At 40.3% G+C, this 13286-nt stretch overlaps 1 protein-coding gene across 1 annotated transcript; it reads left to right on the top strand.

Annotated features, from left to right (window-relative positions):
* The first annotated feature begins 694 nt into the window (after positions 1-694).
* sec22a (SEC22 homolog A, vesicle trafficking protein) lies at positions 695-12244 on the top strand. The gene is made up of 7 exons (XM_080903827.1): positions 695-840; positions 2921-3131; positions 4897-5060; positions 6225-6404; positions 9117-9235; positions 9815-9880; positions 10179-12244. Exons 2-7 carry the CDS (start codon positions 2950-2952, stop codon positions 10377-10379), a joined length of 912 nt encoding a protein of 303 aa, XP_080759953.1. The 5' UTR covers positions 695-840; positions 2921-2949; the 3' UTR covers positions 10380-12244.
* Positions 12245-13286: the final 1042 nt, after the last annotated feature.

Below are 13286 nucleotides of genomic sequence, written 5' to 3'. Positions count from 1 at the left end.
CCGAAACTTACTTAAAAGTCCATCATTAGAAATCTTGCAGCGCGAAGACACCAGCAGTGACGGCAACAAGCTCTCGGCGCACATCCACATGAGGTAAAGAGACCTCACACAGAAATCCTTCAAACCGAAAGTATTATAGAAGTACTGACTGAGAAAGGTACCCAGACTTTTGCTCATGGTGTAATCTGTGCGTGTGTGCGTCATCGTGTGAGGCATTTTTTAGTATTTTGGAAGATGTTTGTATGTTATTCCCCAAATAGAAAATTTACAGCTCTCTCTCTCTCTCTCTCTCTCTCTCTCTCTCTCTCTCTCTCTCTCTCTCTCTCTGTGCGTATGTATGTGTGTGTGTAAATACATGTTAATAATGTGTCAAACGTGTTGTTATATTCCTTAAAAGGCTTTGTTTGATTTTTTTTTAGACAAGTAGAGAAGTAAATGACAGTTAAAAAAAGAAAGACATTGACTCTTTTGTCTATTTAAGATTTTAATGTGAATTTCTTCAGTTTTACTCCCAATTTAAAATCAGCTTATCAGATCAGATTTGGCACACGGTATTTCAAAAATATTCGTGATATTTAAAAATGTAACAAAACATATAATAAAGGAATATATATATATATATATATATATATATATATAAATAAAATTTTATCTTATTATTATTTATTTTTTAGTCCGTGACGCCGGTGAGGTTGTTTTCCCACAATGCACAGCGAAACAGCCACGTAAACGTAAATCATCGTAGCATCAGCGCTGCCTGCGGCTTGCCTAGCTGCCTCAGCTTCCTGTATAGCTACACCTTCCAGATGTGCAGATGATGATGCAGGACGCATTTCCCAGGTATTATATTATTGCTCTGGGTTGCGGATGTGCTAACTAACTAGCTGTTAATCGCCGCGCTGATTAAACTAAGGTTGAAGTTCAATGCTGTTGGTGAACACGCTAATAGTTAGCTGCTAACCTTTGCTAGCTTGTTAAACTGTCCTGTAGATTGTAAAGTCTTGTTTCCACACAAGATAAATTGATCGTTAACACCACCGGCAAACGTTAAAAGCAACGTGTAACGTCAGGTAATCTACCAGTTTATTGTTCGCACATGTAAACATAGCCAACCATTAGCTAATGAAACACTGCTCTTAAAGTTGGGATTAAAGTAGCCGAAAGGTGAGACAGTTTGTCTCCGCAATCTAGTGTCGCTGCCTATTTTTTTTTAGTTAATCCAGGACTTAACGTTGTACTCGCGCCTTTTATTTGAGTTGTCTTGAAGTTCTGAGTTGTCTCGCCTTTTTCTCTGGGTGCAGTGAAAGCACTTAAAGCCTCAAATCGACTCCTCATAACCTTCATTCAGTCCGTGGAGCTGTCCATGGTTCTCACATGATGTTTATTGATTACAGAAAATTTACGTGAAGGCCATAGTTGAGTAGAAGAAACCTTTGTTTAGAAAGCCAGTGACTAATGAGACAACATTTCACCAGTCTAGTGGTTTTAGTCTTTCTACAGGGTGCTGAATGTGCATCCAGATAGGAGAAAGTGAAATTCCCAGTAAAGGCTCACCTCAGTTTCCAGTGAGACATCAGAAAGGCAGCCAAGCTCAGTCAGATTTCTGCCAACAATCTTCGTCCATAGTTTGACTTTCTCCATGGTTTGTTTTTTTTAAATCAAGGTAAAGTAACGAAACTGGCAGATGCATTGCAAAGGAGATGAAAATGTATAATTAACCATTTCCTAAATCTTCAGTGCTGGTGCAAGATCACCAAAGCCCCCAAAATCAATTAGAATACGCTCAAAATGAGATTTTTACTAAGTAACTTAACACGTAATGAAACTTGCTTTATGCTTTTAGCAAGTCATGTTTGGTAGTGATTGAATTTGGTAACAAACGGACTGCAAACGAATAAACATTTCCTTTTTGAGGCGCTGCTTTAATTTAGAAAAAATGTCTGTTTATAATCTTCCGTGTGTTGTAATTTTACATTTTTTGGCATCCCCCCCCTGGAAGTACTCACACTCTCACTCTATGCTGCTTTTGTATTACTCACAAGTAGATGGCTGCTTTAAAATATTTATTATATAGTATATCTCCACGGACGACACTTGGCGTTAATATTGTTTCTAAGTGCTGTGATAAAAGCATATAGAAGATATTCCCCGTTTTGTTTGTCTTCTCATCCGACCTTGGTCTGGTTTTGAAGGTAGTTCTTAGTTGTGGTACCTGACACTTCGCTGATTCTGCTCACGTCACGGATCCTGTGGACTTGTCAGTCAAGGAGGAAGGAAATTGACCGGAATTCAAATCGCATGCAGGAGGACAAACGTGGAAAGTGTCCCGCTAACGCACATTCTCAGCTTCTCAGTAGATACCAGTGATCGGAGATTTTGAATGCTAAAAAAATTAGTTCGTTTAAAAAAATATATATATATCTATATAAATAACTAATTGCACTGTTGTAGCTTGAATACTAAAACAAACTGTTAAATATTTCATGTTCAGATAGATGAGTGTGCAGACATTATCCATTAAGCAATCAAGTGAGGTTAGAGGTCACCACAGTAATCTATATTATCCTGAGAGGAAAACAGTCAGTGTCTGAGTGCTCGGTGTGTTCATCTCAGTTTGTTATTAAACCTCCCAAAACATTGTACATTTACAAAAACCTGATATTTGAGAATTTAATAAGGAACTGATTTTTTTTCTGCCATTTGTAGAGTGATAAATGGAAAGCAATGCTGTGACCAAAGACTGAGTTGCAACTTAATATAATTTTCATTGTTTCTTTTACTGAAGTATTAGTCATTTAGTCTAAATTGTCATGAAATCTATAAAGCTTTGTCAACACATCAAAATCCCAAGTTCAATGATGAAAAAGCAGAACATTTCCTTGCTGCACTCACAGATCTGTGCCATCTCCCTCGTTTGCAGGCCTTCAGCGAGACTGCCAGAGCTGTAAGATGTCGATGGTGTTGTTTGCCTCTGTGGTCCGAGTCGGGGACGGCCTGCCTCTCTCAGCATCCACTGATTATGAGCAGGACAAAGAGCTTCAGGAAACAAAGAGGCTCCTAAAAGGTCTCTCCAAGAAACTCGGCCAGTTTCCTGACCGCTGCACACTTAGGACTGGACCATACAACATCAAGTAGGTCTTTACTCTTAGCAAAAGATCCAGTTATTCTGCTCTGTTAAATGTTAAATAACTTTTGGTATTAACATGTTTCAAATGGGCCGTTTTGGTGTAAAAAAGGTCTGTTTGGCTTGAGTAAGATAATATCAGTTTAAAGGTGTAGGGTTAGTTTTTCCTTCGATTTTGACTAAAACCTCTTTTGGACAAGGGCCGAAATATTCGCGCATTTTTAAGCATCTGCATTCACTCAGTGTATCTTCAATTCCCGGTATAAAACCAAAATCTAGACAATGCATTTTTAATGACCCATGGGTGGTGAAATAGCCTGCTGTTGACAGTTTTACTGCTTTCTTTCTGACCCCTCTAACACACATGTGGTTAAAGAAAATACAGAAAAAGCGTTTAAATTTGAGCGATTTGACAGCTCGGGCTTCATTTGAGGTGTCAGACGGTTCCTGAAAGCTCTGCTTGTGCTTAGGGAATGGCTTTGAAACTCTCAAGCATTGTTTGTTAAAAGCTAATTAGTCTTATTACGACAGAGGACATGACCTTAGAGAACCTCACCGCCAACCATCAATGGGCCGGCTATACCTTTCAACAACCACAGAGTCTCCTTTTGATACGTCTCTTTAATCAGCGAGAGCTCGAAGCTTCTGAGGAGTGCGGACGTCTAAAGGCTGCTGAAGTTCAAAATGAAAGAGGCGGCGTTTAAAGTCACCGGTTAATCTGTCCTGTGATATTCCCGGTTCTTCAGTGGCCCTTGTCATGTCTGTAATATTTGTGTGTTGTGAAAGCTAGATGAAATTCCTTTTTCAGCAGATTTAATCCAGGAGGTTTTAGAACATCGGCTCGCTTGCTTAATGCCCCAAGTTTTACACAGTGATTTAGAGAATGCACATCACTGGAAGCAATTTAGGGACTAGTTTACTTCTGTAATATTTGAACATACTCGCACTGTAAGTCACAGTTATGAATCATCAGTTATATCGTGGGATTTAATCCAGTTTTATTTTAGCTGTTACCCACAGTGGAGTTATGATTTATTTTCTAATATTCGGTGAGGTTTTATAGACACAGTCAGGCAGCTCCGAGACAGATATTGGTAAACGTATTTGTCCAGGGGTTTATTGTAAAGCACATTGCAACTTACAGGTTCAATTCAGTGTTTATTATATATGCACCAGCAGCTTGTGAAACTAAAGGGCACAATAAAAATGAATCCATCAATTCAAATTGTGGGTAAGGGGCCCGCCTCCATCCCACCCTTAAACGTGAGTCATTTGCTTCAATTTCTGATGCGTATGTATGTGGCTACTCAGATCAGATTGACTCTCATTCCTCAGATATCGTCAACACCGCGAGTTTTTCTTTCCATGATAATCATCATATTAGTCTCAACTCTTTATTGACATTCAGGTTTCATATCCATTCAGATGCGCTCCGAGCTATTCTGGTAATGTGAACGTCTTTGTGTTTGGGGAATTTAATTTGCACTTAGTGTATCAATTAACACTGCAAGGCCAGCACATAGTTGTTTCTGCAGAGGTGGATTTGGATGCGAGCCATTGTGTTAAATTAACTGTGAAAGTGTGGCGTTGAAGCAGAGATGCGCTTAAATTGTGTTTGCTCTGTGTTTAGAGCTGCAACCTGCAGAAGTCAGAAATGCCTTTGTGTCCCTGGATATAGCTTTGTGTCCTAATTACAGATTCCCAGGGTTTCTGTCGAGAGGAAGAGTGGCACGCTGCATTAGAGCAATAATATTTGTGTTTGTGTGTTTCAGTTTTACGAGCTCGCTGGGCGTTGGATACCTGATGGTATGCACTGCAAGTTATCCCAATGTTTTGGCCTTCTGCTTCCTGGATGAGCTACAGAAGGAGTTTATTGTCACCTATGACACCAAACGGATCGAGAGTGCTATGCGGCCCTACTCCTTCATCGAATTTGGTGAGTCCGTGGAACTGTGTGTTTCAGCCGAAACGACCATGTGGGAAATATGATGTCAGCTTTTCAAATTAAAACGGGTGCCATGTCTGATGGTACCTATCAGATGTAAAATTGGCCTCATTCTTTACAATATTCAGTTTTTAAAGTTTCTCCTGGGTAGTGCACAAATTTTACAATACGGGGTCACAGTCAGTAAATTTCAGATACAAAAAAGAGAGTTTGATGGCCTGGGACTAGTCAAAAAGTATTTTATGCTAGTTGATTGGATAGTTAACCTACCAAACCTACTTATGACTTCACCTGCGAAACAAAAGCACTACATCAGTCATCGTTACCTAAAAGGTTTTTTCCTTGCCGTCGTTTTAAAGAGGCTTTTGAGGACGGGCCTCACATATTACTCCCAATTACAACAACGAAAACCAATCTCACCAAAATGAAATGAGCTCGAGCTGTTATTGGTGTCAACCATCAAACAAAATTTGAAAATGATCATTTAAAAAACTTGGATGCGAGACAACTAACAAATAGACAAACAAACAAAACTGATTACATAGTCCCCCCCACCGCGGGGAGAACAAACTTAAATATGATCTTATCCACCGATGTTTGAGTTGCACAGAGACAAAATAGCAGTTTTAAGAAAAGCTGTCTGTATTCACATAAACTGTCAGCTCAGTTTGTTATGATCTTTAAATTTGGCCACTGCGCTGCAGGCTGCCAGCAGCTGTCCTACTTTCTGTCACAGCCATACCTGCAGGACGCAGGGGTGAGTCTACAGGGCAGCATGGAGCCTACTCAACTAGATTTACTTCAGAGCTTTGGTAACAGTATTTTACAGATGTAAATAAACATAAAGACATGAATAAACAATTTTAAATATAATTAATAGACTAAATTAGGTTTACATATAAAACATTGTTTTTGTGGACAGTAAAACTGAGACACTGGCCCAGCGTATGAAATAGCATTTTTGTTATGTAATATGTGATATGCAGTGTTTCTGTCTATTGTTGATCGAAAATGTTTTTGTTTATTCAGAAATCATTTTCCACTTCCACATTAACAGCATCTTGCTGTGTCACACAAAGGGTGCATTTGGTTCTGCCCGGCTTTGCTCTTTGTATTATTAATCAGCTCTTTGTTGTGCTGACTGTTATCCCTCAGACACCTTCATCCAGAAGACCAAACAGCGCTACAATAACCCTCGTTCCCTGTCCACCAAGATCAACCTGGCTGACATGCAGACAGAGATCAAGCTGCGACCGCCCTACCAGCTCTCCCCTGAGGACCTGCGGGCTATCAATGGATTCTCAGTGCACGCACCTTCAAAGTACAAGGGCATAGGTAGGACATAAGCTGCACACGTATGCGTGCAAAGTATGAGAGAGGCTTGTAATGAATTTATATACGTACAGCATTTAAAGATGCATTTATTCATGTGCATAAATATATATACAGGGTGTGCATGTACATTAAATTTAGATATTTAATCTTATTATTTGTATTAATTTTTCATTCTTAACATTGATGGTATTGACCACAAGACTGTGACATGATGTACATAGTTGCTTTTCCCTCAAAATGTTCCTGGAAAAGGAAAACAGGAAGTGCTACATGGCTTTAAAGACTTTCAAAGCAGACTCTGATGAAGACTTCAAGTTGATATGCGTTGCTCTGTTTTGCTTGCTCATTTCAACCTAAACAAAATGCCTCAGGAAGCATCTGTTTTTTTTATCCTTTATCGAGGTTTTTTGGACAAATCAGAAATATTAACCCCAGAGTTCAGAGCAAGTTTTATACCCCTGCCATTAGAGCTGGGCGAAATGAGATTTTTTCATATCACGATATGTTTTTTTCATTTCAGGCGATAACGATATCTATCACGATATAAGCCAAATAACTATATTTGTAAGATTTAAATGTGCCGTTGCTCACAAGTAAAATGTGAAATAATCAGCAGCTTGTTTTTATTTAAATATTTATTTCCCATAATAAGTTCAACAGGGTAGATGTACTTAAGGAACATGAGACTTTTTCAGATAAATAAAGGCAAATATTGCAAACTACACAAAAGGCAGCCGCTAAAGCGTTTAAGTTTCAAAACAGAACAAACGAAACAGACTAAATTGTCAATTCCACTTAGAAACAAAATATTAATTCTAAAAATAAATCTTAGTTTGTTTTACAGAAGAACAGACAAAACTGACTAACTTTTGTCAATATCAAATAAACTGAGAACTAAAAGGAAATTCTCAATCTCTCCTTGTTGTATAGCTTAGCTTTTCAAACAGTTTTAACAGTTACTTTAGTCTGACAAAAGCCGAATGACGAATTAGCGCTTCCAGTCAGAGACTGAGGCTACGTCCACACGTACACGGGTATTTTTGAAAACGGAGATTTTCCGTTTTCGTTTTAAAAAATAATCCCGTCCACACATAAAGGCAGAAATGAAGGAAAACGCTGCTATGAACATGCCAAAGCAGCAGGTGGCGCTAGATTCCTAACCGTGCAGAAATGTTGGCCAATCAGAAGTCTAGAAGCCTCGGTGGGAAAAAGTAAACAAAGCTGGGGCATAGAAGCAGAACCGAGTCGTATGTGTGGACGGACAGTAACTGTGTGTATATGTAAGCATTTAAACACTGCAGAGAGTAGAATTAACAGTATTGTAGAAATTCATTTCACCGAAACAATAACGTGGCGCACAGTGTGACGGATGCACCAGTTTATTGTATTTCCAGACTTGCTTTCGGCACAATTTACAGTGCACGCTACTCTGTTTTTTGTCAGACTTGAAATAGCCGAAATACCTTCACACTACGGAACTTCTATGGCTCTTCCGTTCGACAATCTCTCCGGCGTTGGAACCATCATCTGTTTTCTCTTCGGTCACGCTCGGTTGATTTTTCTAGTCGGCACACTCATTTCCTCCATTACGCGCTGGCTGCTTCCCAAACAAACACACGTGCGGCTTGGCACTTGTGCTGTACGTAACAAGTCACGCAACGTGACGCTGCGGCTGTGATTGGTTCGGCTCTGCGCTACCTAATTTGGATTGGCTGACCTTTTTTTTTTTTTTTTTTTTTAAGAGGACAAGAGCGGCGAGGTCTATCGCGATAGCTTAATTTCTCTATCGAGTAAAAGTTATATCGCGATACATATCGTTATCGTTCTATCGCCCAGCTCTACCTGCCATGGACGCACGTTTTTCTGTGATAAACACATTTCCCTGGACCCAGGGCCTCTCCACAGGATCCTAGTCCCTTTTGCTTTTTGAGCTGTTTGTTCACGCCTCTTTTGCTTTTATTAAAATGTATTAATATGCAGTTCAGAACCAAAATGATTCCTCATCGCCGTATTTTCCTGTATCTTCAGTGGATTAACAAAGACATTTCTTAATTACAAAGTCTCATTTAAGCCCTAAATATTGAAATATTTATTGAAAGAAAAAAACAAAACATCCGCAGCAGAAGTCATTCAGCTGCTTAAATTTGAAATGGTTACTTTCTGGTGGATTATAAAGGGCAGAGAGAGACTGTGTGATGAGATAGTCATTTTCAAAATGAATCCATTCCGCTGTTGCTTCGTCGTAGCTCAGACCCCGTGCTCTTTACATCGTCCACAAAAACAACCCCTTTTCCCCACTGTCACACCTCAGTTGCCCCAAGCTAAGCGATGCCACCTCGGGTCACTTGTAGCTGTTGTGTTTCCCCCTGACATCCGAGAGAGCAGCTCTCCACGCTCTGCTCACTCTCCGCGGACCTTCCCAGTGTCTTGTTTTTCTGAGAACATAAATCATTTTATCCTGAGGGATGAAGTATGCTAATCTGATAATAGTGACACATTAATTCTTTTACTCTACAAGAATGTTTTGAAAGTGAGATTTGAGAACAGCACATTCTTGGCTTATCTTTGCCATTCAGGGATTTATTCCCTTTGTCCTGCACATAATAGCTTTTACATGTGTATATATATAAATGAAATTTTGTCAAATCTAGTTGCTTTGTTGTTCTTCGGAAAGCAGATTTATCCGAGACCTGCGTCCTTGTTCTCTTACAGCTCCCACGCAGATGCTGGAGCCGGTGACTCTCCCGGGAATCGTATCCTGTGTGCTGAGCATCCTCTGTGGGGGGCTGAACCTGCTGCGAGGGGTCCACGCTATAGAGAGCATACTGCAGGTGAGGGCATTCTAGAAACGACTCTCAGATTCAGTTTCTCTTAAAGGGAAATGAATGCTCAATGCAAGGCTGGTTCTAGTTTGATACTTTTAGCTGTCAGTTTTATTTGTAGCAAGAAACTTAGAGGACGAATGAATTCCCGAGGGCTGGGAATGTAGGTCCGTCACAGAAAAGCAATCAGGTAGTCAGGAAACGCAGACTTTAAAGGTGGTGGGATTTATTCTAAAGAGAAAATGATGGCAAAGACTTCACTGTAAACATTCATCCCAGTTTACTAATTATCTGCCTGCCTCAACTTTGACGTCATGAGCCACTAATATCTCCTGACTAACATAAACTTATGACTGATTATGGTCTGTCTGGGCTCACGTCACTACCACATGCCTGCCATTGTGTCCCTTGATAGAGCACCTGTCACATCACACTCTATGAACTAGATTAGTTCACAGTACATGAAATGCATGAATAAAGATACCTCAACATGTTCTTGTCATATTGGTTTCTTTTTTTGTCCCTACATAAATGACTAGCGCTTCAAAAAACAACAAAAAAACCCAAGCATTTTCTCTGTGTCTGCAGAATGATGATGAAGACTTTAATTACGTGATTGCCTTCTTCCTCGGCACAGCGGCCTGTCTGTATCAGGTAAGTGATAGTCTGCGGTAAGGGGAGCCCATCACTGGCTGACTAACAGCCCTGCACTTTATAGCTCAGCAGCTTGTCAGCTACACATTAGCAAAAGCTCAGTGCCTTTCGGTCCAGTACCTTCTCTAAAAGATTTTGCTCAGCTTTTTTTGTGCAGCTCCTGATACTAAATGGATCACCGCAGACTGGTAGACACAGTGATGGGCACAGAGACATCAAATGGGATTTCTTATGAAAAACATCCCCGCCGGTCATGTGGTCTGCGCATCGTTCACGCTTTCTGTCTTTCTCCTTTCAGTGCTACCTGTTTGCCTACTTCTCAGTCTGGAGGAACAGCAAGTCCTTCCTGGCCTTTGCACTCATCTGTCTTTCCAACATGTATTTGTACGAATTGAGGAACATCTGGCAGATCCTCTTTCACGTGGCGGTGGGCGCCTTCATGACCCTGCAGATCAGACTGAGGCAACCGCTCGGCAAAGCACCGGACTACAATGTCTGACAAAAAAAGATCTGAAACTCAAAGGATAAATGGACCTGTAGTCTGAAAATACTGGAAACAAAATAGAGACAAAAAACAAAAAACCAAGCATCTCGATTCAGTGAGAAAAGCCAAAAGCGATCTCGCAGCAGCGCGGTAGCCCTGTTCAATAAACCCCAGCAGCTGTGAACAGATCTCAGTTTGGACTCTGCTGCAGCTTGAATCATTTATGGACCTTACTGGGAAGCCACTGCCCGATAACAATTTTCGACTTCCTTTCAGTGCATCCATCCCACCTGCAGGACGGATGGAGTTTTGCTCCCTCTGCAAGCACCAAGTATTGAAAGCGACGCCACTCGCTGCCAAATGCATCGGCTAAACAATCACATGAACTTCAGTTACTTGTTCAGTTATTTTTCATCTTCTATGTAAACCCACTGGTTCTCCATCAGGTGCACGACTGGTTTCAGTCATGGTTTAAAACTTCTGCACGTGTGTGTCCTCGTATCTTATTTCGTAAGTGTTTGTCATCGTTTAGACCATTCTGCGTATTTATTTACCGACTGATTTCTCTGACGAAGAATTCTCCAGATTTTATGAATTTTGCTTGGTGATCGCTCCACTTTTATGTACACTTGTGTCTTTTTTTAGTCGCAAAGTAGCTCCTGTTTCAGCCGACGCAAACAGGCTGTTTGCATTCGTACCCTACTTCCTCGCCTACACAGCCTCAAGCATATGCCAGTGTCAAGTGACTGTGTTAATAAACAGGTCTGTGTTGGCAGCGGTATAGATGCATAGCTGCGTTGTCAAAGCCAGAGGCGGCCTGTATCATCTGAACAGCCTCTGGCCTTTTTTTTTTATTTTATTTTCCCCTCCCACCGAGCCCCTCAGTTCAGACTTGGCTGCCATTTCTAAAAACAAAAACAAGAAGGAAAAAAACAAAAACTCATCTTTCACATTTAGCCTGTATCAAGGATATTGGCAGTGTTCACATTTAACACGATTATGACACAAAGATGCCATATTTATCGTCATCGGGGATTTATGGAGTGATTTCCCGGCGTTCCTGCATCATCCCAACAACTAACAGCAAACAAAACGAGAAGGGGAGAGAATTGAGTTGTGTTTTTCTTTTTTCTCTCCATGAGCAGTTTCAGTTGTGCCGAGGCTGTCATGACGTTTTTCTTTTTTAATTTACATTTTTTATTTATTTTGGATGATCCCTGTCTCACAGGAAGAAGTGAAAAATGAATCAGAGCATAGACGCGTACGCAGCTTTGCTTTCACGTCCATCTGGCATCTGCACTATTGTTCTGTCCAGAGACTGCTGTAACACTTCATTCTCATGTGATTCATCATCTGAATGTTCTCTGCTTTCCAGCATCGGGTGCCACACCTACATGACCTAATAGCTCCTTTTTTTTTTTTACCCTACGGCTCAGACTTGATTGGAACTGAAATGTGATTCGCAAACTTCTAGATTGTTCAAATGTTTTCCACAGCAGTAAACGTGTTGTGTGGGTGTGTGCTGTAAAATAGGAAACTTGAAAGTCAAAGATTTAAGTAATCCAAGTGTGGAACATGAATGTGATCATTTACAGGTCTTTAAATGGAATTTTCTAATCTAAACTTTGAATTTATTTGACACTAGAGACCTGTTATGATTAGAATACAAAATCTTGTTAAATGTTAAAGTTATGAAATGTGGAAAACATTGATTTGATTTGATGGGGTAAATGTGTTGGAACGCTAGTTTTAAGCCAGTCTTAGTAGCTCCATATTGGCCATTTTTGTGTGTGTTGCACGTGCACATCATGATGTGATCTGGTCCTCAATTTGAAACATGAGCAAAGCTGTGGAACACCGAACATTAAAAAACATTTCCATTACAATGATATCTTTTTTTTTTATCATAGCACTGTCAGTTTCATACCAAATTCAGGGATATCTGGTACATGTTGCAGTAATTGTGAAGACAAAAATCACTTTTGTTTTAAAACAAAAAAGCAGGGATGCTTCTCCTGAGCAGGAAGTGCTCCCATTTTCACAGATATGTGCTGCCTGACCTGCACAAATTTGAACTTGAATGTCAGCGTGGTGACGATGTGATTGTAGCAACGCTCACATAGTTAGAGGCCAACAGGTTGGCTGTTCAGAAAGGTCACATTCATTAAGTCTGGAGATTTTGTTTGCACTAACATGGGTTTGAATTCCCGGAGAAAAGCAGAGGAAACACTGTTGTTCCTGCAGCTGCTGCATTACAGTCGACGACGATTCTTATTTTATCCGAGCGTGCTCAGTTTAAATTGGGAGGCTTCAGTTTTGATTACAGTCTGGCACTGCTATGTAAATGCACAGCAGGAGTGACCAAGATCTTAACTGATTCCTGTTGGAGATAATAGCCACTGATTTGACTTATAAATACAGATATTAATACCATGACGGATAATGTAACGGGCAGAGCGTTAATCAGGAGATTAGCATTTTTCCTCCTTGTCCTCCGTCATATAAACAATAATCAGTAATAACAAAAAAGAAGACAAAGGACCTCATGCGTAAAGCCTGTCATGCAGTGCTCCTGCCATCTGTTGGTGAGCTACGTGAATATGTAAAATGACTCCCAGGATAGAGTGCAGTTAAAACAGAGGAGACACCTGAGCTTTCCACACATTTAAACAAACCTTTTGTTTATAGATTTTGGCTTTGTGCTGCTGAAAGAGGAAAAAGTCTTCCTCAGCCTGTGATATTTTGGACAATGCACCTTTCCAAGCTACAGCGTGTCCACATACATTTGGTCACTTTTGTTTCTTATTTAAGTCCGTAGCTTTGGTATTGTGTGCCAAAACGACAGCTTGCACAAAGTAAACACCAGCATCAATCTAGATCCATAAGAGACCTGACAGCACAGCAGAACATGAACAAGAATCA

Source organism: Rhamphochromis sp. 'chilingali', assembly GCF_963969265.1.
Source record: "Rhamphochromis sp. 'chilingali' genome assembly, chromosome: 14".
NCBI classification, from domain to species: Eukaryota; Metazoa; Chordata; class Actinopteri; order Cichliformes; family Cichlidae; genus Rhamphochromis; species Rhamphochromis sp. 'chilingali'.
This window is presented reverse-complemented; position numbering and strand designations above follow the sequence as displayed.

Bases quoted from the DNA above. Each gene is read 5' to 3' on its own strand.
- sec22a (XM_080903827.1), top strand. From the start codon at position 2,950: ATGTCGATGGTGTTGTTTGCCTCTGTGGTCCGAGTCGGGGACGGCCTG. The intron at 5,061-6,224 runs GTGAGTCCGTGG...GTTATCCCTCAG, and splicing joins CTACTCCTTCATCGAATTTG to ACACCTTCATCCAGAAGACC. The intron at 9,236-9,814 runs GTGAGGGCATTC...CTGTGTCTGCAG, and splicing joins CTATAGAGAGCATACTGCAG to AATGATGATGAAGACTTTAA.